This window comes from Perca flavescens, chromosome 21 (assembly GCF_004354835.1).
Source record: "Perca flavescens isolate YP-PL-M2 chromosome 21, PFLA_1.0, whole genome shotgun sequence".
NCBI classification, from domain to species: domain Eukaryota; kingdom Metazoa; phylum Chordata; class Actinopteri; order Perciformes; family Percidae; genus Perca; species Perca flavescens.
Window position 1 is genome coordinate 238,569 of NC_041351.1, and position 2,500 is coordinate 241,068.

The 2,500-nt window shown below is 43.5% G+C and overlaps 1 protein-coding gene across 5 annotated transcripts in view; it reads right to left on the reverse strand.

Annotated features, from left to right (window-relative positions):
• Positions 1 to 2,500, reverse strand: part of ebf3a (EBF transcription factor 3a) — a 59,909-nt gene that overhangs the window by 21,033 nt on the left and 36,376 nt on the right. For all 5 annotated transcript variants that reach the window (XM_028568005.1, XM_028568002.1, XM_028568006.1 and 2 more), the window contains one exon: positions 2,445 to 2,500. This exon is cut by the window's right edge and continues 71 nt beyond it. In XM_028568005.1, the coding sequence (XP_028423806.1) occupies positions 2,445 to 2,500 (56 nt within the window). The remainder of the gene's footprint in view (positions 1 to 2,444) is intronic.

Sequence of the window (2,500 nt, forward strand, 5' to 3'; positions counted from 1 at the left end):
CTTGGTTCAGCTGCGTTTAACAAGCTTTAGACTGACTCTCCATACATCACAAACAGTGTTCAGTCCTTGAAGGCTCACAGGGCGGAACAAGCAGAGTGTGTGTGTGTGTGTGTGTGTGTCTGTGTGTGTATGTGTGTGTGTATGTATGTGTGTGACCTTGTGTTGTTGACTGTTAGACAATTTATTATCACCTGTGTGTCTGTTTAACCTGCAGTCTGTCTGTCTTTGTTCCTGTTAACATTTTTATGGATCAAACCGGAAAACTCTTCTTCAATGTCTTTATATATATATATATATATATATATATATATATATATATATATATATATGTATGTATAAAGGACATTATCCTCTATATAAAAAGTCAGTATATAAAAAAGTCAGAATATTTTCCAAAGAAAATTAGAATGTTTTCATAAAAATGTCAGAATATTTTAAGAAAAGTTGGAGAATTTTGAAAGAAGTTGGAATATTGTAAGAAAAGTTGGAATATTTTGAGAAAAATAAGAACCAAGATTTAGGAAATATAATCTGTATTTTATCAAAATCAAAGTCAATTCAACTCATAGTCACTTCTGCACATTGTGCCAGACACACAGAGCAAAATGTCAGCTCCTAAAACGGAGACCTCCCTCTGAAGTCTTATCTGATTGGTTAATTGGCTGTAACAAAACAAATTTGATTGGCTCTGACTGGATCGCCGTGGTAACTGCTGGGGTTTTTACCCAGCATGCCGTTGAACTGATGGGATTGTATTGATCTGATGAGAAACTGATCGGAGTTAAAGGACAGTAGAAGAGATGAAATGAGAACAGAGAGCCGGGATGACATGCAGTAAAGGGCCGCAGGTTGGACTCAAACCCACGGCTGCTGCGGCTAGGACTTTAATATTAGTGGAACCATGCAGGAACTCATAGGGCACCTTTAATATTAGTGGAACCATGCAGGAACTCATAGGGCACCTTTAATATTAGTGAAACCATGCAGGAACTCATAGGGCACCTTTAATATTAGTGAAACCATGCAGGAACTCATAGGGCACCTCTACGAGGGGACTTCACCTGCTTCATCTTAACATCAGAAGCCTTCTCCCAAAAATAACCGAAGTGCACCTTTAAGCTCCAGTTATGGTTGATCTCTGACTTCATGTACGGCTCTATGGAATCTCTTAAATCCTTAAATCCTGATTCTGTGATCCAGACTCGACATTAAAGCTGCCATCAGTCTGGGACGCAAACCATCCCTTCAATATTTTCACAACAAAATCTGAACATTTTCAACAAGAATTTTTTTTTTTCAATATTAAAAAAACAACAACATAATAGTTATTAAAAAGTCAAATATTTTAGAACAAAAATCTGCATTTAAAAAAAATGACCACGTTTTTAGAAAAAATAAAAGTTGGAATATTTTTAGAAAAATGTCAGGCCTTAAGTGCGTGCCTGTGTGTGTGTGTCTTTGTGTGTGTGTGAGTGTGTGTGTGTGTATGTCTCTGTGTGTGTGTGAGTGTGTGTGAGTGTGTGTGTCTCTGTTTGTGTGTGTCTCTGTGTGTGTGTGTGTGTGTGTGTGTGTGTGTGTGTGAGTGTGAGAGAGGCCAGGGTCTGAGGGTTAATAGGATTTAAATGTGTGTAATTACTGCGACAGCAGTGTGAAATGAAACACCTCTTACGATCTGCTGCAGACAGAAAGACGAGAAATAAAGAAACAGAAGGAAAGGAAGGGAGGACGCAGGAGGGAAGGAGGGAAGGGAGGACACAGGAGGGAAAGGAGGACACAGGAGGGAATGAGGGAAGGGAGGACACAGGAGGGAAGGAGGGAAGGGAGGATACAGGAGGGAAGGAGGGAAGGGAGGACACAGGAGGGAAAGGAGGACACAGGAGGGAAGGAGGGAAGGAGGGAAGGGAGGACACAGGAAGGAAGGAGGGAAGGGAGGATACAGGAGGGAAGGAGGGAAGGGAGGACACAGGAGGGAATGAGGGAAGGGAGGACACAGGAGGGAAGGAGGGAAGGGAGGACACAGGAGGGAATGAGGGAAGGAGGGAAGGGAGGACACAGGAAGGAAGGAGGGAAGGGAGGATACAGGAGGGAAGGGAGGACACAGGAAGGAAGGAGGGAAGGGAGGATACAGGAGGGAAGGAGGGAAGGGAGGACACAGGAAGGAAGGAGGGAAGGGAGGATACAGGAGGGAAGGAGGGAAGGGAGGACACAGGAGGGAATGAGGGAAGGAGGGAAGGGAGGACACAGGAGGGAAGGAGGGTAAGTAAAGTAAAGTTGGGACAGATTCAACTTTGTTTGCTCGGAAAAACGACAGAAAACAGAAACTGTGAAATAAAAAGTCCACTTGTGCTACATCAGGGGGTATGTCTGTCTGTTTGTCTGCCTGTCTGTCTGCCTGTCTGTCTGTCTGTCTGCCTGTCTGTCTGCCTGTCTGTCTGCAGCAGTACCTGTGTAGACGAAGCGTCCTGGAGCTCCTTTACAGAACTGTTTGGACTTGTAGGAC